This window comes from Oratosquilla oratoria, unplaced genomic scaffold (genome assembly GCF_046742065.1).
Source record: "Oratosquilla oratoria isolate Oo_2021 unplaced genomic scaffold, ASM4674206v1 SCAFFOLD232, whole genome shotgun sequence".
In the NCBI taxonomy this organism is placed as follows: domain Eukaryota; kingdom Metazoa; phylum Arthropoda; class Malacostraca; order Stomatopoda; family Squillidae; genus Oratosquilla; species Oratosquilla oratoria.
In genome coordinates, this window is record NW_027467584.1 from 78603 (window position 1) to 100000 (window position 21398).

At 41.1% G+C, this 21398-nt stretch overlaps 1 protein-coding gene across 1 annotated transcript in view; it reads right to left on the reverse strand.

The window, feature by feature from the left end:
- Positions 1–5320: 5320 nt before the first annotated feature.
- Positions 5321–21398, reverse strand: part of LOC143022926 (lipase member K-like) — a 24661-nt gene continuing 8583 nt past the window's right edge. The window contains exons 4-10 of the mRNA XM_076181337.1: positions 14816–14966; positions 13702–13794; positions 11780–12034; positions 11440–11524; positions 9953–10095; positions 7583–7665; positions 5321–5384 (exon numbers count right to left, since the gene is read on the reverse strand). Coding sequence (XP_076037452.1) covers positions 5321–5384; positions 7583–7665; positions 9953–10095; positions 11440–11524; positions 11780–12034; positions 13702–13794; positions 14816–14966 — 874 coding nt within the window. The remainder of the gene's footprint in view (positions 5385–7582; positions 7666–9952; positions 10096–11439; positions 11525–11779; positions 12035–13701; positions 13795–14815; positions 14967–21398) is intronic.

The window sequence follows — 21398 nt, forward strand, 5'->3', positions numbered from 1 at the left end:
TGCAGAGAAGAAAAGAGAAAATATGAAAGAGATGTCATAGAAAAGTGTAAAGATCAACCAAAATTATTTTACAGATTTGTAAACAACAAACTGAAAAACAAACAAGATTTGGAGAAATTAAGACAAGGAGTTGAATACACAGAGGAAATAGAAATGGCGGAAATTATGAACAAGCATTTTAAATCAGTGTTTACAAGGGAGAACATACAACCTGAAGAGATCGAATGGAAAGAGAAAGTCCCCCCTATGAAAGAAATAGAAGTAACAAAGAATGAAATAATGAAACACTTGAGTAATCTTGATGTCAGAAATAGCAAACTGGATTCTGAAAGAATGCAGGAATGAACTGGCAGACAAAATACATAGCATAATAAACAGTTTCCTGAAAGCAGGAAAAGTTCCAGAAGATTGGAAAAAAGCAAATATAGTACCTATATATAAAGGGGGAAATAAAGAAGACCCTACCAACTATAGACCAGTCTCTCTAACAAGTACAATAGCAAAAATTTGTGAAAGAATTGTCAAAAGTAGATGGGTAAAATATTTAGAAAAAAAAACGTGCTAAATCCAAGGCAATTTGGATTCAGACAAGGACGATCATGCGTCACCAATTTAATATGTTTCTATTCAAGGCTAATAGATATAATACAAGAAAGAGATGGATGGGCTGATTGTGCATTTTTAGACTTAAAAAAAGCTTTTGACAAAGTACCACATAAGAAGTTGCTTAAGAAATTAGAAACCAAAGGAGGAATACAGGGCAAACTGCTTAAATGGATGGAAGACTTTTTGCAAGAAAGAAAAATGAGAGTAGTGATAAGAGACAAACACTCAAATTGGGATGAAGTAATAAGTGGTGTTCCACAAGGAACAGTTTTGGCCCCAATAATGTTTGCTATATATATTAATGATATGGATGAAGAAATTGAAAGTTATATGAGCTTCTTTGCAGATGATGCAAAACTATTAAAAAAAAGTGAACACGGAAGAAGATTGTGAATCACTACAGAGTGATCTAAATAAAGTATGGGAATGGAGTAGGAAGTGGGAGATGGAGTTCAACACTAAAAAGTGTAGTATAATGGAATTTGGAAAAAGCAAAAACAGAATAACAGGATCATATAAATTGGGAGAAGAAGGAATAAAAAAAGTAGAAAATGAGAAGGACCTGGGAGTCATTGTTATGAATAATATGTCACCTGAGAAACATATAAATAAGATTTTTGGAGAAACTTATAATTTAATAAGAACAATCAAAGTGGCATTTACATACCTGGATGAAGAAATGGTGAAGAAAATACTAATCACTCTGATAAGACCAATATTGGAATATGCAGCAACGATGTGGTCACCAAGTACAAAAAAATGTATAAAAAAAACTTGAAAGAATACAAAGAGCACTCTCAAAACTATCATATGAAGAGAGACTAGCAAAACTTGAGCTACAGACACTAGAGCAAAGAAGAGAGAGGAGATTTGATAGCTATTTACAGAATCATGAAAGGCATAGAAATTATTGATAGAGAGGATCTAATAAAATGGGATGATAGAAATACAAGAGGACACGGAAAGAAAATCAAGAAATACAGCTATAGAAGAGATCTGAAAAAGAACAGCTTTCCTCACAGAGTAATAGACAGTTGGAACAAGTTAGATGAGAAAGTAGTGGGTGCAAAAACAATACATGAATTAAAAAATAGTTTAGATAAAATGAGATATGAAGACGGGACACCACGAGCATAGCTCCCCTTCCCGTAAAAGGTAAATACACACTTAAGGCCCCGACCCCGTCGCGTGCCAGCGTCACTCCTGCCTCACTGCGCACCCCAATCTGCACCACATTCATCACATTCACCCCCACCCTTTATCTCGAGATCATAGTCCTGTAGCCATCTTGGAGGATGTCTGTTGCGCTGGGGCCTTCAGGGCGCCGCTCCCTCGTTCACTATCACATCGTGACTCTCTTCCTCCGCTTTGCTCATTCCCGACGGCACCTGGGTCGCGCTCATCTCCTCGATGAACTCGTCTATTAACTCCCTCAGGATCCCAAGACGCCACTTCACAATGACCTCTGTAGCCCCTTTCGTGCGTATTCTCTTCTCAGCCGTCAGCACTGAGTTCATCCACCCCGCTACTATGGCTGAATCAGTCCTGATTTCAATCTCACGTAACCCCCATATCATCGCCAAATTGACTCCTTTTATAACTGCGTCAAACTTCGACACGTTGATGTGATGGTAGTCATCCTTTTTTAGGCTACCACGCCTCCTATCTCCAAGACGAGGCCGGTTGCTATGCTGCTAGCATCGCACCACCCTACACCTGGGCCCTGTTATGGTGCATTCCACTGTCCTCTTACTGGATCATCGTGTCTCATCCGTTGTACGACGTCACGTATCATCGTGAGCGTGCCCTCATCAACCATCTCTCCCCCAATCCTTCGACCCTGACCGCCTCTTATTATAACTGCACGGTACACGGAGCCAGCCGGTGATTGGGTAGTGACACACCAATTTGCCACACAGGGAGAAGAGATCTCGTCTTCTCATCTCGTCTGTTACATTCGGGATCTCGTTACCTCTACTGAACAGCAGGTTTCCGGTCCCTTCTCTCTCTAGTCGCAGTCCCAACACCGCTCCTTTCATCAGTTTCGGCTCCTTCGATACCAATCCGAACCGAACTAAGTGTTCCAATACGTCCGACGCCGATACCACAGCATCGTCCACCAGTATGTCATCGAGGTATGATTCCGTGCCCTTCTTCATCGTTTCAGTCTTCTCTAGTACTTTCTTCAGAATCCTCGTGAGAAGCCTAGCACAAACTATCAACTCGTCCATACTCGCCGACACTGCATTATTTATTTCCTGTAGTCTAGCAGATATTCGATCTGGAAAGCCATTCATAAACACCATCCTAATGAGTTTATCCAAGCCTTTGCCTGTGAATGCCGACAGTCCAGCTAACCTTCTAATTTCGTGGGCAAAAACATCAACCTGTTCGCTAGCCCAGCGCATTCTATGCAGCCGGTTAAACGATTCGGACTCTCGCCGAAAGCCTCTTGTAATCTCTTTACCTTCCCCGCATCCACTTGGTCACTAGCGCCATTTCTAGGTAGAAGCACACCGCGTCTTTCTCTAGGTTAAGGGCAATATAGCTCGCGACGTCCGTGACTCCGGTTAATTTAGCCACTAATTCCGCCTTTTTGAGCCACCCGGCGACGTCTTCATTACCGTCAAATGGCCTTAATGTGATATTGTTCATCTTTAACGGCTCCTTTGAGCGCGTTGCCTCAGTCATCTTTGGCGCCTAGATAACTTGTAAGACTTTGTCGATTATTTACCTAACACCGTTCCCTATTAGTAAACATAATCCTAGAACAGTGCCACTTGCTTCCCCTCGTTTCACACACACACTGAGGACTCCGACGCCGTCGCATACTAGCGGCACTCTTGCCTCAGTGTGACCTTTTTTGAGCCCCCAACGGCGCACCCCCGTCTATACCAAATTCACCACATTCACAACACATTTCTTTATTTATTCTTCATTTTTTCTCCAAAATCAATACTAGTGATGCTATACAGCAGCTTTGTTTTCTTGATGATTTTTGTTATTAGGTCCTTGACATGTGGGTTGAATGTTATATGAGTATTAAATGCTAGCCCAAGATTTTTTGGGTTACCATCCAAAGGAAGGATTTGGCAATTCATTTATCTATTCTAATTTTTATTCTATTTTATTCATGGTTGTCTGGTGTGAACAATGTTACTGTTGATTTCTGTGGTAAATCTTCCATTCTGTTATTTCTGAGTAATTTTTTCCTATTTGTACAAATAGGCTTTAGTACAATATGTTGCAGTGTTGTATTTGCCGTGCTGGGATATTATCAGGGGTGCAGTGCTACCAGAGCTCGCTGGAGCACCACTGAGGCACCTCTGCAAATGGGTGGTAGCTATTCAATAGGAGGAAAGATGAGTGGATTATGGCCTGTGGGTGTTGGTTGTTGGCGGCAGAGAATATTAGTATTAAATTACTAATAAGTTTATAATATTATTATTATCGTTTCAAGATTCAATAGTATAGTATCTAGAATCTTGTACATTTAAAAAGTTAATAGGCTGGAATTGTACTGGTACGAATCTGGAAACATATATGGTGAGATGAGCTATATAAGACCAAGTTACTGACCCACTGATCATGTATGAGCACTTATCTTTGTTACACTATATAGGCCTCCTCTAGTTCAGTGGAATCCTGAGCCATATCTCATATCATGACTGTGGGAACTTGGGAAGTACATTAGAAGAGGGTTGGGGGCTATATCTGCTGGATTCTATGACTGCGCTGTATAAAAAAATTTCCTATCATTTTCCCCAAAGTCAACCAAATATAAACTTTCAGATACACCTGGCTTTCAGGTAAACAAGGAAAAAAACACAAAATTTACTTAATAACACAAACGACATAATAAATAAATCATAATTTCTAAGTTTATTTCTTGTAATGAATGCACAGTGTCATAATCACTATTCTACATTGTAGTTTTATATTCAAAGATGACACTACCTCTTATTTAATTCAGATATATTTGCTGTGTCTTGCTGAATTACCCTTTACCTGAACAGTGTGGCGGGTACCAGGATGTCCCATCATCCACATGGTGCTAAGATGGGAGGGACAACGAATGAGGTTTGGATGACTGAGGGATGTGTGTATAATTTGAATTGGCCCACTTATAAGGGGGAAATATCTTTTGATATATGTATGTAAATACATTTGCAAAACTCATTTCAGTAATACTGGCAGAATGAACTCGGGTCCACCTTCCAGCATGAACACAGATCCACCTTTCAGCATTATTCTCTATCTAACCACTTGAATCTGTGGCTTGAGACAAGCCCTGCTTCTCCCACAGTATCCTGAAAGTTGACGTCTTCCCTGCAGGAACAGCAGGAACAGGAACCCGCTCGTACCCAGAGCTCAGTGTCAGACTCCATCAAAGAACTTCTTGATCAAAGAATCTAAAAGGTCTTCTCCAAAGTGACGGTTGTCACTGAATCACATTCATATCATTGACTTCAGATCCATCACGAGGTTCTCCTCAAACTGAGACTCTGAAGCTGACCATCTCTGGGAAAGAAGGGCCTTTGTTATAGAAATTAGATCCTCAACTCTGGTGAAGGCTTCTCTCATCAGAAATGAAACTGATGCTCTTTCTATATTGTGATACCCAGGAAATGAGCTTCACTCGTGTTTTTCTTTCTTTCTTTTTTTCTCTCTCCATTGACTCAGAGTATAAGGAAGCATGATGGAATGTTTCTCTTCAAGAATAGGCTTTCAGAATGTCCATCACACGTTGGTAGATCCTCTGCTCAGCATGGGCGCCCCTATGAGAGAGAAATATGATTGTGTGTAACTTTTTTCACCTTGTGGACCAAAAAGTCTACTTGTCTATATGAATGCTTTATCATCTTAAATGTACGTATACATACATTCCGTATATGTCAGTGTATAAGTCGACATTTGAAGCTTTTTTTAAGCTCCAAAAACAAAGGTCGACATCTACGCCAAACATAAAATATGAACCTTTACCACTAAAGCCGGGTCCACACTTGTTGCATTTCCACGTATCGTATTATCTTTGCGTACCACCTAGTGATACGATACGGTGCAACAGGGTATTGTACCCACTTTCCGTATACAGCAGGCGGATACGCAGCAAGTGGGTACAATACCCTGTTGCACCGTATCGTATCACTAGGTGGTACGCATAGATGAAACGATATGTGGAAATGCAACAAGTGTGGACCCGGCAGGGGTAAACAAGTGAAACTGCTTGTTGCATTTGTTGCATATCGACGATCGACGAGTGCGGGTGCCACTCCTAGATTAGCCTTTTACAGGCAAAGCCAGATGGAAATATTTACCAATTGAGTGATCAGAGGGAAGTAACGCTATCCAGGGTCACAGCAGAGGCAATAACATTGCTGGTTATAATTTTGGGAGAGTGTCAGGGAAAACAGTGATTTTTCGTCACCGAAGTCACTTAAGATAGGAAACAAAAGAAGATGACATTAGATTTTAGTTTGTTTACATAAAAAAGTGTTTTTTTCACTAATAATGACAGGTTTTGAAGATTTTCAACAATCAAGGGTAATTCCATTTAAGTATATGAACAATGTGGTACAGTACTGGAAACAATAAATCTGGGGAAGTGGGGCGCCCTTATTTCTAGGTATCATCTTATCTAGTGAATGTAGGCTTAAGCTTGAATTACACCTCAGAATTTTAGTGGTCGACTTATGCGTCGGTCGATTTTACACCGCCATATACAGAATATATGTATATGTATATATATATATATATATATATATATATATATATATATATATATATATATATACATATAATTTGGATGATGGAGAACATAAACACAGGTGAAGGCTCGGAACCCTAAACACTAATGTTTCGTTCGCGTAGAACTTCTATAGTGTTTAGGGTTCCGGGCCTTCCCCTGTGTTTATGTTCTCCATCATCCAAATCATTTGTCTAAAATACTTAACAATATTATATATATATATATATATATATATATATATATATATATATATATATATATATAACTTCCTCTTTACTAATATATACACACACACATACATATATGTATATGTATATATATATATATATATATATATATATATATATGTGTGTGTGTGTGTGTGTGTGTGTGTGTGTGTGTGTGTGTGTGTGTCCCAGTGATTAGAGATACAATTTTATCAACATTGGAAGAACGGTGGAGGCAACGCAGAAATTGAAACGTGGTACGCTCGAGGACTCGAACCTACGGTCCGCACGTTACCAGTGCAGCATTGACTTAAACCATTACACCATCAAGAGAGATATAAGTTGAGATATAAGTTGGCTTAGAATTAAAGTGCATCGTGGTTGATGAAATTGTATCTCTAATCACTGGGACCCATTCAGTATTGTACAAATACTTTCCCGCGTTCGTATACTTACCAGTTGTACAATCATAGTGGAGATGGGTTGAACGCAAACTTTCGTGTATGTGTATTAACTCAAGCATACAAATATATAAGAAAAGTTGCGCTTAACTTATATCTCTCTTGATGGTGTAATGGTTTAAGTCAGTGCTGCACTGGTCACGTGGTGACTATACGTTCGAGTCCTCGGGCGTACCACGTTTCAATTTCTGCGTTGCCTTCATGGTTCTTCCGATGTTGAGGGCTTAGAATTAAAGGGCATTGTGGTTGATAAAATTGTATCTCTTATCACTGGGACCCATTCAGTGCTGTATATATATATATATATATATATATATATATATATATATATATATATATATATATATATATATGTGTATATACTGTATATATATATATATAAAAATATATATATATATATATATATATATATAAATGTATATATATATAGATATATATATAATCTTAAAGATTATGATAATTATCACAATAGTAATAATGATAACAACAACAACAGCCTCCCCAGGGTGCACGCACACCTGCGCCAGTCCTACAACGAGTTAAAAATTGTCTCGACTCACGTGACGAAGTCGAAGTGGTTGTAGCCCCTGACGATCTCGAAACATACGAGGGCCGGAAGAGAAGCTGCCAGCGATGCTCCATCCTGAAATGTCATAAAGTATTATGAAACTTCGACCAGCACGAATCCGTATGGGGAACTTGCTGTATAACTTTGTGAAGTCAATATTTTTCTTGAAGATGGGTTTTGGGTTAATCACACCTCTACGGTCTTATACGATGATATATTTTTTTTTATGGCTGGAAACTCATTTCCACTCAAAAAACGAAATGTTTGTCACTGAATTTCTGCTATCCCCTCGTCCTGCTACCGTCCTTAATGGTATAGGCTACAGCACTGTGCTGATGGGATAAGGTGACCATAGTTAACCTCTTAATTAAGGTGATGTGCCCAATGGATTAGGTATTGTCTAACCGCAGTCGATTTCATGTTACTGAATGGATTAAATTTGACCTCGATGAACCCCGGTGATGGCATATGAGTACTTCATACAAATCATTCTGGCCAACGTCAGGCGATTTCATTTGGCTGAGGGGACCTTTCTGTACTAAAACTGTTAATTTCATCTTAGTACTTAGTATTTTGTCACCAATGACCTGCTCTTCTATCCTTAGAGACAACATCACAACAAAGAGGTGGAGTAGTAGAGGTGGTTTAAGGGGGATTAATAAAAGCTGAAAGGAAATTGGCGTTTTTTGTTTTTTTGTGGAGATCAGTCTTCAATTGTAAAAAGAATGTTGCGTGACTCTGGTCCATATCGTTGTTTATAAATTTTGTAATGACTACATAAAGGAAATCCAAAGCTAAGTTTGGTCCTTATATTATCCTGTGTATTACAATCAGGTAAGTACGGTTTCGTGCACTGGGGTTTTGATTGCATAGTAACATTCAGTCAATGTTTTAGGGACTGTTTTGGAGCCCCCTACAGACCGGAGCCATAATTTGTCTATGTTATTGTAAAATCTCTATTCCTTGAGGAATTATGCAACTTTCGTACTACAACTGCCCTTCCTCTATTGCCGTTCCATTGAAACTGTCCTTAACCATTTCTGTAATTTTACCTCTTCTTGTCCCCTTTGGCTGTGTGTGTGTCTGTGTGTAAAGGAAAATTCTAGTGGAGAGATGATGTTGCAGATATGTTTACAGAGTTGATGATATAAAACAAAAGGGTGCTGATTGGAAGGGTGGTTGATAGGACATTGGACTATGTAGTGGTATCAAAAGGAAAGATAGGAAGATTTCTGAACGTTCATATTTTCTGAGGAAAGAGTCGGGGAGTGTCACGTCATTTTTTGATGGAGGGGGGAGTCAAGAATGAAGGAGGATAAAAAGGGAGGCTGATGTGAGATTCCTGAGAGTTAACAAATTGAATGAGAAGGAAAAAAATACTAGGAAAAGGTAAGAGAAGTGTGGGAGGTGGTAAAGGACAAAGGGGAAGTAGTGGTAGAAGAAGAATGGATATGTTTCAGAGAGGTAGTGACAAAGTGTGCAAAGATGGCATGTGGAGCGAGGAGGATGGGAAGGAATAGAAGGCAGGGTAGTGAAAGGTAGAATGAAAAGTTGAAGGTGGTGCTGGAAGAACAGAAACGAACATATGTGAATTGGTTACAAGGTATGACTAAGGAAGTATGTGAGAGGTCCAAAAAGAAGACCGAAGAAACAAAACATAAGGTGAAGGAGGTACAGAGGAGAGCAGACGTAAAATGGGGTGAGAATAGAAAAAAAAAAAAATGGAAAGAAATGAAGAGAATGAGGGGAGTCGAGTCTGGTAGAAAGGAAAAGGTACAGACTTCATAGGAACAGGTACTAATGGAACTGAATGCGGGAAGACGGGTAGAGTATTCTAGAGAGCTGTTGACGGTGGAGGAGGATAGGGATTGATTGATTGTGGCAGTGGGAAGAGTTAAGAAAATGACTGTGATGGGGAAGGACAATGGCATGCATATAGGAAAAGATGAGTTGCAAGAAGTTTTGAAAATAATGAAAGTGATAAGGCACCTGGGTTGGATGAATGTAATGCGGAGTGTCTGACAAAGGGTGGACCGATTATAGCGTTTTGGCTGGTGCGGTTGTTTAATGTGTGTCTAAGGGAGCGGAGTGTGCCGGAGGACTGAAGGAGTGCATGTATAGTTCCGCTTTACAAAGTAAAAGGGAACAAATGTAAATGCAGTAGTTTTAAAGAGATCAGTCTGTTGAGTGTAGTTGGAAAGGCGTATAGGAGGGTGCTAATTGAGAGAATAAGGGAAGGAACAGGAGTATTTGTTGAGGAGCATTGCGGGTTTAGGGAAGTGGTTAAGACAAATTGAGCTCTCATCCGGAAGGTAGTTAGCTACCAATCACAAGCTCAACACATACATTTCATGTGGTTTACCTCAGGAAAGGCTTGGTAATCCTTGGTGCCGGAGAAGAGGAAGGCGGGCACCTGAACGACATCCGGGCGGTATTCCGGGGGAACGTCCTGTCCATATACTTCCCTGTTTTTTGAGGCCCCAAAGTCGAACTTCGTGAACTGCCCTGGAGAAAGAGGCGGAAGAGTAAAAAGGCATATCCACTAGAAGAAATACGAAGCCAAGGCATTTGCGTTTCGGCAATATTATGAGGGATATAAGATACCTTTGACGCCGTCATCACACTTCCTGTTATTTTGTTTTATTCTAGTTGATGACAAATTACTAAATTCGGGTGGGGGAAGGTCACAAGACTAAATTTTATTCTGACTTAATGCAGCCCAAACTCTAATGGATATATTTTGTGGCAGGCAAAGCAGCCTCCCTGCCAGTATCTCTCCTCAAGACACACTCCCTATACGACGTATGTTCTGCAAAACCCACTGTATGACGTTTGTTTCCATGTCCATCCAACTATACTGTACAATGTGTTCAGGTGCTCCCGCCAAGAAAAAGGTGTCCCCTTCTGCAATACTATATTATAAAACATACAATTGTACTAAATCCTTCAATGGATACCCAGCTCCTGAAGTAACTTACTCGTAGATTTACTTCCTTTACCTGCTGAACTTACACTAATGTTATTAGACATTTGGTATTTCTCCCTTTGCATAATCATCCTTTGTAGACAAGGTTGTATGGGCATATTTTCTATATTGCAAATTTGGAAACTAAAACTTCAACCTTTTCACGAGTTTATTGATAAAAGACGGATTATGGGAGGTGAACGATCAATGACGTAAGGAGGAAAAGGGCGGAATGTTTTCGTGTACTGGTCAATTAATGAGAAATATTGCTATATCTGGCATAGTTGTAACAAACATCATTCTATATAGCTAACCGAATAGTGATTATACATACACAAATTATATTTTCTTTAGAGATAGGCGAATAAATACATACATATAGAGATCTTGCATTTTTACAAGATAGCGCTGTATATAATGATAAAAATCCAGTCAACATTCATCTACAGAAGTGTTTGGCTGACGATGATTAGAGATTTCACCATAAAGAGTGACGCCACGAAATACGCCACTGTGTTTTGGTAAGCGGTGTTTGACTGCCTTGCCAACCAATTAGTATCTCTGTGACACTTGGGCCATGAGACTGTCCTTCAGTTTAACTAGTCCCCATCCGTCACTACTAGGCTGTAACCTGTTTTCTCCACAGGCCCCCGTCAATAATGGAGGTATATTTATTTCGATTAGACTCTAACATTATCCAGAAGACTGTTCATCGAGCAGAAGTCAAAGGGAACCTCAGTTGAAACACTGCCAGATTATCTAGTGTTCCCCGCATTGGGTATAGGCTGGTTGAGAAAAACGCCACCGACATTTTCTTCTCTTTTTTCACCAAAACAATCCTCCACCATAAAATGAAAGACTCATTACCATGCAAGCCGCCTTACCTGTCCTGATGAGCTGAGCATAGTGCGCATAGTTGGTCAAGGAAGTCACCGACAGACCCCGGTTCAGCTGCACCCTCAGGAACTCCTGCCGTACAAATAACACATACGAGGAATGAAAAGACCCTCCTAGACTAAGCTCGAGTGTTTAGCCCAACACAGGAGTTCTTTGGGTTATGGATTCTAATAATTCAATTCTTCACCCTCACAATCGTGAATTTTAGATGCGAAATAAAATATCCTGGGCGCTTTTTTCCACATTGAAAGTTACCTGAGAGAAGGGTAGAATAAAAGACGAAGAAAACTTTAGACTTGTCAGCCCCTTTGTAAATGTATCATTAACCTGTCCAGCAGCATGTTTCCTACCTTCCTCAAAGCTCAAGATTCCGTGCCCGCTTGGGGTCCAGGGAAGAGCCACTGGGGCATAAGCAAAGAGACCTAGGACCCTCATTCCTACCTTGTTAACGTCGACCCCAGGTCCCGACGACGCATAGAGGTCCAAGCAAAGGGGGACCCACAGGCAGGCCAGGCGGATGCCTGCTCGGATGAACGGCTGCCGGAAATCGATCTTGTGCACGCCCTTGACCTCCAGCGCTTCCTGCAGGGAAAATCCTCTCAGAAAGGGACGCGCAATGACTTTCTCTTACATACCTCTCCCAAAAAAAACATCCTTACCTTTCACTTAAGCTTTCTCACAGATCTGCCTTATCACAAAAATCTGATCCACGCAACCCTTACCTTTCCTAAACCCAGACTGTTCCTCTCTTAATCCTCTCAATTAAAACATTTCCATAAACCTTCCCAACTACACTCAACAAACTGATCCCTCTGAAACTACTACACTCAACAAACTGATCCCTCTGAAACTACTACACTCAACAAACTGATCCCTCTGAAACTACTACACTCAACAAACTGATCCCTCTGAAACTACTACACTCAACAAACTGATCCCTCTGAAACTACTACACTCACATTTGTCCCCTTTTCCATTGTAAAGTGGAACTACAGGCACTCCTCCAGTCCTTTGGCACTCTACCCTCCCTTAGACACACATTAAACAATCTCACTAGCCAGTCTACTATTACCGTACCTCCCTTCTTCAGACTCTCCGCATGACATCCATCCATCCCAGGTGCTTTATCTGCTCTCATCATTTTCAAAATTAATTGTACATTTTCTTTTCTTATTTCTCCTCCATTTTCCTCTCCCATCACCGCCATTTTATTAGCGCCTCCCACTGCCATCATTAATCCTTCCCTATCCTTCTCCATATTCAACAGCTCTTTAAAATACTCTGCCCATCTTCCCCTTCCCACCTCCTCTTCTGTTAACATCTCTCCATCTGCACATTTTACCCTTCTGTGCCTGACTCCCCTCTCCTCACTTACTTAACTTCCTTCTAAATCATATTTTCATTCTAGAAAAAAATAGTCATACTCCTACCCTATATTACATCTGCTCTCCTCTTAGCCTCCTTTATCTTACGCTTTGCTTTTCTATTTTCCTTGTATCTCTCATATGCTTCCCAAGTCCTATTTTGCAACCAATTTCTAAAAGCTTGCTTCTTATCTTCTACTACCATTTTCACTTCATCATCCCACCATACACTACACTTCCTTCTATTCCCTCCCATCCTCCTCGTTCCACATACCATTTTGGCACACCTTGTCACTTCCTCCTTAAAACAAACCCATTCCTCTTCCACTACATACTTTTCTCGGTTGGTATTCCTTCTCCCTTTCCTTCCCCTTACCGCCTTCACTTATATTAATACCTGTACATCTGTGTGTGTATTCACTTGGTCTTTGGATCAAGTGTTGGACTCGTGACCAACAGCTATTTCCCTCCTGGAAGAGAGCTCAGAGCTCGTAGGTCCGATCTATGGGTAATGCTATGACCTTGCACACACACACACACACCCAACTCCCCGCCCACGAGAGTCAGAGTAACGACCCGAAGCGCAGCGGTACCGAAATAATTTCGGCCCTGGGCAGGATTTGAAATGTGTGTGTGTGTGTGTGTGTGTGTGTGTGTGTGTGTGTGTGTGTGTGTGTGTGTGTGTGTGTGTGTGTGTGTGTGTGTGTGTGTGTGTGTGTGTGTGTGTGTGTGTGTGTGTGTGTGTGTGTGTGTGTGTGTGTGTGTGTGTGTGTGTGTGTGTGTGTGTGTGTCTGTGTGTGTGTGTGTATGTGTGTGTGTGTGTGCGTATGCATTCATATTTATATTTGTGAATGTATAATGTATGTGTGTATTTGTCGAACTTGCCTGAAGGAAGGGAGCCACAGTCGATAGCTCGGCATGGACACCGCGAACATGGCGTAGATTGAAGGTCGCTGCCAAGCCGATCCACACGCGAATCTGCCATATTTGGAAAATCGATCAGAAACATTCGGATCTCACACATATTTGCGTATTTTGTCCTAAAACGTCAAATGAATAGTAAATGTTGAATTTTGTAACAACTGTAAAAAATTGGTTAACTTTTACCCATATTTACCTTCAACATTCTCTTGTCACATACCTTCCCAAACTCCGCCACTAACTGCCTCCTTCCTCTGACCCTGCCACAAGTGCAGAGTCGTCCGCAAACAACTGACTCATCTCCCACTTCACCCCTATCTCTAAAGGAAGGAATAATGAGATTTTTTTTTTTTTTTTTTTCGTTCTTCAGGCTTGATTCCAGGTGTATGTACTGTATGGATAATTTTGTGTCAACTTCAACCTTCTTCATATTCTATTCTTCTGATTTTTGTATAGTCTACTAACATGTAAGTGTAGTTTGCTGTACCTATCATCATGTCATCTACGTAGATCAAAATCATTATGGTTGCCAGTACCGACCCTTATGATATTCACTTCCCTCCATCCTAGTATCCCATCCTTTACTCTTGTCCTTATGAACCGGTATTTTAGGAAATCCTCGAAATTGTTCACCATGCTAGAATTTCTATAGTAGTCAATTGTGAGGTACATTGTCAAAGGCTTTCTTTAGATAATTGTACACACAATCCACTCAGCTCTCATTAACTTGCAGTACATCAACACCATGATTATTTTGTATAATTTCAACCTTTTTCGTATTCTATTCTTTTTACCTAATAAGACCCGTAGGCAGTATGTATGAGTGCAGTTTCAGGAAATCCGTAGGTCTCTTTTCAGGGCCGAATTAAGATTTTTGTGGGCCCTGCTTCAGCTGTTGGCAACGTTTACACAATAGCTTATTGTAGTTCCGCTACTAAAAGAAGAAGAAAGCTCTGTAGAACCCTATCCTTCCTTGATCGAGGACCTAATCATGTTCTTCGTTTCTCTAATCCGAGAAAGATTCTGCCCTGCATCCTACTTTCTTCTTTGAAGGCAGCAAGCACCTGCAACCCCTTACCTTATTATTATACTCCGGGAACTCGTTGAGCATGGCCGTCAGGATCCGGGAACCCATACTGAACCCCACGAAGAGAAGATCGTCCTTGGGGGTTTGCTCGAGGATGTAGTCGACGGTCGCAGGGAGGTCGAACCTGCCCATCTGGTCAAAGCTGTGAGGCGATCGGGGACAACAGTCAAGATATTTCCTTAATACAAAAACAGACACCATAAACACACACACACGCACATACTCTTAGTGTTTCTATATGTATGGATACATACATACATACATATATATATATATATATATATATATGTGTGTGTGTGTGTGTATATATATATGTACAGGTATATGTATGTATATATATATATATATATATATATATATATATATATATATGTGTGTGTGTGTGTGTGTGTGTGTGTGTGTGTGTGTGTGTGTGTGTGTATGTATGTATGTATGTATGTATGTATGTATGTAGGTATATGTAATTTGTGGTACTCTACATTTGGAATTGGTGGTGAAAGAGATTCGGGCGGAGTTCTTGGCTTTAATTCTCCTTGTATAGATCTAACTACTACATACACGGGAAGCCCTCAGGTAGGCCCGGAGGGTTTCCAGAAACACATTATAGGTATATATTTACAAGGGTTGCCATATGAGGAATATTTAGAAGGTTGGGTCGCTTCAGGCGTCGGCCGATAATGTTCAGGTGTTAGACGCAGCTGGGCTCTTTGTCTAGTAGAGCTCTTGACGTGAGACGCCGAGAATCTTTTATTATCAAAAGGGTGTTGTCAAGAAAGGTCAGTGAGCTTGGTCACAGAACAATGGAAGTCCCTTGGAAGACGCTAGGCTAGTCGTTGAAACCACACGTTGTAGCATATTGTACGTGCGTGCGTGTGCACGCTAGTCATCGAAGTATTGCATACGTTGAATATAACATATATATGTGGTGAGTGGGCGTCCAGGGTGGGCTTTTGTCTCCCTGACACGTGGGCCTATCGCAGGATTTTATCTCTCTGACACCACGTGGGACTTCTCTGTAAACCTCGTACCTTTGTGTACGTCACGTGGTGCCAACCCGCCAGCCATGTGGGCCTTGTACCTCAGTTTCCCGCGCTTGGCACTGAGCCCGACTGCTTTTCCCCTTTAGTGAATATACATTTATTGTGCTCCACCACAACCAGTAATTACAATAAAACATACACAGAGCTCCCCTATGTTTTAATTACACCTCACCCTCGTGTCACGGAGTGCCATAGTGGCTGCAGCGGTGATTAGAGGCACACGTTCTATACACGCACCCATTTTTAGCTCGGTGAACATATTTAAAAGAACAAATCACACTCTTATGACTACTCAGTGATCGCAAAAGGAGCAAAAATTTTGTTACACAATATCGAAACTTAATTCTAAACCCCAAAAGACTGGACACGCGAGTCATCAGTCCAAGGCACTACAGGCTACAGCGGGCATTCCGTTGTTCATTTCGACGGGGGTAACTCGCCACCCGACGAGTGGGCTGCCTGCATATTACGATGTGCAGACGTGTTTCAGTCCCTTGGAAGAACGATGGACCCCAGAGGTGAACGACGCTGACAAGATCACGGTCGGCCAGCAGAAATTTGCTGGCAACGCTGCGATGTCTGCTAGGCTAGTTCGAGGTAAGCACCCCAATAACTGGGATGATTTTAAAGCGGAATTTACAAAAAAAATTCTAATCCCTCGCTTCGGGGGATAGTATCAACAGCCGTTTAGACGCTGGCAAAATGAATGAGTCTGAGACGCTTACCTTGTACGCATTGCGTATTGCTGACATTGTCGCGTCATACGCGGTTTACCGCCCCGACGGGGAAGACCATACTTGTTTATGTTGCCATAAACAAATTGAAGAAGATCATGCCCAAGCATTTCGCGAGTGTCCTCTCTCGCGAACAGGAGGCATCCATCCCCGGAGTCCTCCGCATAGCAATCGACTATGTGCATCAACATAACTTATCCATAAAGACAATATTCAAGCGAATAGGACGTGGTGTTTAATGTTCGCCATTTCCAACACCGTCTTGAATATTTCGTACATGAACTCCCCTCCCACTGCCTGAGATCACTTGCTTAGGGGCGCCATGTATGGATAGTACATGGGTGATGAAAGCCCGAGCTACCGTCCGCACTTCTTTGGAACTTATGAACACAGCGACCAAGGAACGGGTCAGGACATCGACTACTGTAAGTATGTGCTTCGTACCGTCTAAAGGGGTGATTAATGGACCTATGAGATAAACGTGCACCCTCTCAAACGGACTTTTCACGTCTGGAAACTGTCTGAGTGGACCTCGGAGATCACATGAGGGCTTGAATGTGATGCAAATTTTGCAATTCTTTACAAATGCCTTTACATCCTCCGACATCTTTGGCCAAAAGGCGAACTTTTGCAGCCGGTCAAGAGTGACTTGGACTACTCCATGATCTGTCATCGGGAGACAATGGGCAATACGCAATGCCAATGCCGTGTTGGAAATAGAGAACATCAAACACCACACTATAACGTCGTATCACCCGTCGAGCAACGGAATAGTTGAGAGGGTAAATGGGGCCATCATTAAAATCCTGTCCAGGACAACCAGACAGGATGGGATCATATGTTCCCTCTAGCGGTATTAGCCTACAATTCGGCTTACCACAAAGTCCTGCGAGATTCCCCACATTTATTTCTTTTTCATCGTGATCTCGTTCTACCTATCACCGAGTTCACAAAACCCAGCACCCCTTGGTACAACGCTGACAACATGGCAACCGAAACATTGGCCATTGCCAACTCACGCTTCGAGCATTGTTAAAAGTTCCTCGAAGCAGCGACAGTAGACAGACACACAAGAAGACCAAGGGGGAGAATAAATCAGATTGCCCTCGGTGACAGAGTATATGTTACCCCCAGACCTAGGCAAGGGGTGGTGAAGAAACTCTATTCTTTGTACCAGGGGCCTTATAGGGTGATTAAAAGGGTTAGCGACGTTGTTTACCGCATTAAGCATATCCGTTCAGCCTGAGAGTTTCCTGTCCACACAAACAGGATCAAACGAGAGAGAAACCTCTCAGTGTGGGAAAATAAGAACGTAAGAAGGGCGTTCCCCACACACGAGGAGGAATCCTCAGACCTACTAGATAGTGATCCATAAGATTACTTACCTACCTCATGGGTAGCGATTATAAGTGCGTGATTAACATTAATTATAAGTCAAACAACCTCTCAGTGTGCGAAACTACGAACGCAAGGGGGGCGTTCCCCACACATGAGAAGGAACCATTGGGCCAAGTAGATGTGTAGCGAAAAAAACAACAACACACACACACACACATACACACAAAACTTACCAACCTCAAAGGTAGCGAATTAAAACAACCTCTCAGTGTGTCAAATTATATTATAAACACAAAAAGGGCGTTTCCCACACGTGAGAAGGAATTAAAACCTACCGTCACTGGTAGAGACTTTCAGACCTATCATCATTGGTAGCGAACTGGTAGTTTTTTTTTTTTTTTGTTTTTTTTTTTACATACCTAATCCTTTTCACTCCCCTATGCGCAAGGATTCTGTCGCTGTTGATTTTTGCAGATTTTTGCGAGAAGCGAGCCACCAGCGAGAAGGACTGTGCCAAGCTGAGAATTGGAGTACCGGCGGGGAGCACCGCAGTAAGTGAGAGGAGGAGAGCTGTTTCGGTTAAGTCTAAAGCATTGCCATTAGGGACAATAATCTAATTCACTCAAATCCACGGAAAGGATTGTGTGAAAGTCTTTTTCCCACCTATCACAACTGGAGATTCCGCCGTTTATTTTCTAATTCATTCTTTTAGCCTATGTAAGAGGCCTTGTGGGTAACACAGTTTCCTCTTACATAGGTTAAAAGAAAAAGCTTTAAAAATAACAAAAAGAACAAGCCGAACATGTGAGAAAAAAGAGGACAGCCGAGGTTATTTGTCCGTTCCCAATTCCAAACACGCAGATGGAATCGGACATCTGTTCACCAAGGCAGGATTAAAAATTGCATATGGCACAGGGACCAAAATACATAACATAATTAAAAAAAAAAAAAAAAAAAAGAATACCATATGGGTGCTGAGGACAGCCTGATATATAAAATTCCCTGTAAAAGCTGTCCCGTCAGTTATTTTGGGGAAACTGGAAGAGGAATAAGAAAACGACTATATGAACACAAGAATGACGTAAAAGCCCACCGGACATCTAATTCTCTTGTGGTTCATATAGACAAATTTGGCCACCTTCCTGACTGGGAAAATACAGAGTTACTTCACAAAGGGCTAAGAAAGCAAGAAAGGAAAATAATAGAAGCAGCGTACATCGCTTCAAAACCATGTAATAACCATAGGGAGGGATTTATTAAATTATCTAAGTTGACCAGCGACTTTGTTCGAGGTGAAGCGGAACGAAGCGGAGATAGGGGAGGAACGGGGTAAGAAATGAAGTATATGAGCTGTAAAATATTTTCTTAGTGTATACTCTGAGGAAGTCATTTAAGGACGAAACGTTAGTAATAAACTCCAACGGTTTTTTGGCGTTTACCTCATCACCCTTTCCACTCATTCCGTCATACATATTTCAACATATATATATATATATATATATATATATATATATATATATATATATATATATATATGCTTTCACCACAAGTAAAGTGACCGGAAAACGACATTAGTCAGAAGAAAAAAAAATTGATGAATCCTTTACTAAGCCCCTGCTGATTCCAATATAAATTAGAAGCCAGTCCCTAAATGGGACCACTTCCCCGGGACAAAAATATATAAATAAATACATAAAATAAAAATAAAGAAAATACATACATACATACACCAAGGCTTTTTCACCCTTACAAGGGAGGTAGCCAAAAAGGAAAAGGCATAAAACCATTCCCACCCATTCCATCCCCGAATACACTCCACACCCCTCCACCCTCCCTCTTATTTAGCACCTCCTGGATGACGGGTCATCCCTGCACATTGTCCACTGCCCTGGGTCAGAAGCAGTGTCGCAAGAAAATAATAAAAAAAAAAAAAAAAAAGTAAATAAAATAAAATTTAATATATAAATGAAATTAAAATAAGCAAATAAAGGTAAATAAATAGATGAATAATAAATAAATAAATAAATAAAATAGTTCAGTTCCGACCAACTAATATCGGACCCTCCCCCTGCTACAACCTTAATGTATTTACCTCGACCTAGTTCTCATATGCCGTTCCCTACATCTCCCACCCCTACTGCAGTTTCTCCTTCTCTTTCTACTTTTCCTCTAGGGCTTTAGGAATGAAGCGGCCTTGCTGTGGATGTGCTGTGTCTTGCAACACTGCTTCTGACCCAGGGCAGTGGACAAGGTGCAGGGATGACCCTTCATCCAGGAGGTGCTAAGATAAGAGGAAGGGTGGAGGGGTGTGGAGTGCATTCGGGGATGGAATGGGTGGGAATGATTTTATGCCTTTTCCTTTTTGGCTACCTCCCTTGTAAGGGGGAAAAGCCTTGGTATATGTATGTATGTATGGTTTAGGAATAAGGTTGGTTAGGAGTTGGGGGCAAGGGGTGGGGGCAAGGCAGCCAAGGGGCAACCTGGGAAGTTTCGACCAAAACTTCTGTGGAAGGAGGACGGAAGAAGGATCATGAGACGCGGTAATGTTTACAGTGAGTCCTCTTAAGGGAATCTGTAAAATTTGGAATCACCAATATTCCGAATGTGAAATTTCAAAATCAAGATAATTCCAGAATCATTTTCCAATATTCTGATGCATTTATTTTCCAACGGAGTTTTTTTTCGTAATATTGAAGAATTCCGGGTTGTGGGGTTTCCAATATAAAGAAATCTATGCATAAACAATACGTTTCGTGACATGTCCAAACATTGGTTTCTGTTCTGGTGGCCCAAAGGAGATTTTATTCAGCTGGGAAGGAAACCCCTACAGACATCAATATTTACTTCATTTACTTTACCATTCTCGATGTATTTGTTTAAGAAATTTTCAAAGTAATATTCCTTCCCAATTCTGTCTTAGCGCATTTTTACAGCATCCAGCTTCTAATGTGACTAATTTAAACTTAAATAAATAAATAAAAATACTCACTACTGTACTCCCCACGACACTTCTGCAGGACCCAACTTTTAATGAGACACGCTCTCCTCTTCTCCAAGTCCGCCCACTGACCTGAGAGCTAATTTCACACTCATTTTGCATACCACAACCTCCGCAATTATCTACCTCCACCTCAACTGCCTATACATCTGCTCTTCTAGTCATCCAATGACAACATAAAGAAATAGCAAATATGTACCAGTTACAGGACCGTTTGTAAATTGAATTTAGTAGACATTTGATCCTCACCTTGTACCCATGGAGTGTCCCTCATTTCTCTTTTTCTTGCTGTTGTCATTTGATCACCACCTCATGCTCACGGGAATATCCTACGGTCTTTTTTTTTCTTCTATCGTTGACATATGACTCCCTCCTCGCGTCCACGTTTCGCTTAGGAATTCTAGTTTCTTTCCTGGTTTCCTTTGTGGTTATCAGCAATATATATATGCTTATGTGTATATATC